The 1,627-nt window shown below is 40.5% G+C and overlaps 1 protein-coding gene across 2 annotated transcripts in view; it reads left to right on the plus strand.

Annotated features, from left to right (window-relative positions):
* The window catches only part of LOC107701308 (hepatocyte growth factor activator-like), a 16,430-nt gene that overhangs the window by 9,356 nt on the left and 5,447 nt on the right, over positions 1 to 1,627 (plus strand). For both annotated transcript variants that reach the window (XM_016503302.1, XM_016503307.1), the window contains exons 8-9: positions 67 to 241; positions 1,005 to 1,102. In XM_016503302.1, coding sequence (XP_016358788.1) covers positions 67 to 241; positions 1,005 to 1,102 — 273 coding nt within the window. The remainder of the gene's footprint in view (positions 1 to 66; positions 242 to 1,004; positions 1,103 to 1,627) is intronic.

Consider the following 1,627-nt stretch of genomic DNA (forward strand, 5'->3'; position numbering starts at 1 on the left):
CATAAACACACACACACACACACACACACACACACACACACAACTGAACAGTGTGTGTGTCATCAGACCCAGGAGAGCAGTGTTACCGTGATTCAGGCGCTCTGTACCGCGGTGTGGCCAGTGTCACGGTCTCGGGCTCGTCTTGTCTGCCGTGGAACTCAGATCTGCTGTTCACTGAGCTGACGGTGGAGACGGTGGAGAGCGCCCCCCGCAGGGGCCTCGGGGAACACGCCTTCTGCAGGTGACCGCACGTCTCCTCACGCCGACTCGTGTGCAGGACGCTCAGCTTTTACAGGGAACTGAGAACTGTTTGAAGGAGTCATATACTTTGACAGATAACTGCATGCACATAATGTATAATAAATCAGATAAATAAATAAATAATGTGTAAATAAATAATACTACTTTGGCAAATGCAGTCAACACAACAAATTATATTTGTATAAATTAAGAACATTTATTAAAATGGTTTTTAATGCAATGAATATCAGTTAGAAAATCATGTTATTACCAGAAAATTACACATCCCTGCATATATATATATATATATATATATTATATACTTATCAAAATAACAAAATGTCTGAATCGGATGTCTAAAGTTTTGGTTTTAATGACAAAGAAAGTCTTCAAAATGTATCATTTAACTTACAATCTGCAAAGGAGTGGATCAGGATTACACTGTCCTTCAATGTGAAAATGGGCTGAGAATTGAACACAGAATCAGGAATCGTGTGTTTGTGGTGCTGTTCTGCTGTTTAAGGGGGAATGCAAGACTTCTTCACATTACAAATGCTTATCAAACGCAAAAATGCTGCAAAATGCACATCAGTTGTGAGAAAGTGTGACTTTTTCAAGTAAAACAGACAGTATTTTTTTGGAATCAGCACTTAATCAGAAATGAATCAGAAGCGTGTGTTGGATTGAACTGAGCAGCAGGTTAATAGCAGTTTTATTTGTGACTGTGATCTTGTGCTGTCTGAGATGTGTCCTTGATTCGGCAGGAATCCTGATCAAGATAAGCTGCCGTGGTGTTACACGATGACGGGGCGAGCCGTTTCGTGGGAGTACTGCGCCATCGAGCCCTGCTCCAAACCAGCGCGTCAGTGAAAGCACACACAAACACAGCAGATCCTGAGCTTCTCCAGAACAATCCTCATGACTCACAGCTGCAGCAAACACGAAACAAGAGCCATAAGCTTTCCTAAAAACTTCTCTAGAAATCCCACGGACTTTCTCGGGCGTGTGGGAAGGGAAATCTCACCCAGCGTCGCCTGAAGCTCGAGACTTTATTGGTTGTGATCAGAGACGCTGCCTCAAAGCGTCAGCATTCAAAACATAAAATTAATGCTTTTCATTCATCAAGCTTGCATTAAATTAATCAAAAGTGACAGTAAAGACATTTATAATGTTACAAAAGATTTCTATTTCAAATAAATGCTGTTCTTTTGAACTTTCTGTTCATCTGTGAATCCTGAAAAATAAAATGCATCACAGTTTCCACAGAAATATCGTGCAGCACAATTGTTTTCAAAATTGATAATAATCAGAAATGTATCTTGAGGAGCAAATCAGCATATTAGAATGATTTCTGAAGATCATGTGTCACTGAAGACTGGAGTACTGA

Source organism: Sinocyclocheilus anshuiensis, unplaced genomic scaffold (genome assembly GCF_001515605.1).
Source record: "Sinocyclocheilus anshuiensis isolate Anshui unplaced genomic scaffold, SAMN03320099.WGS_v1.1 scaffold1347, whole genome shotgun sequence".
Taxonomy (NCBI): Eukaryota; Metazoa; Chordata; class Actinopteri; order Cypriniformes; family Cyprinidae; genus Sinocyclocheilus; species Sinocyclocheilus anshuiensis.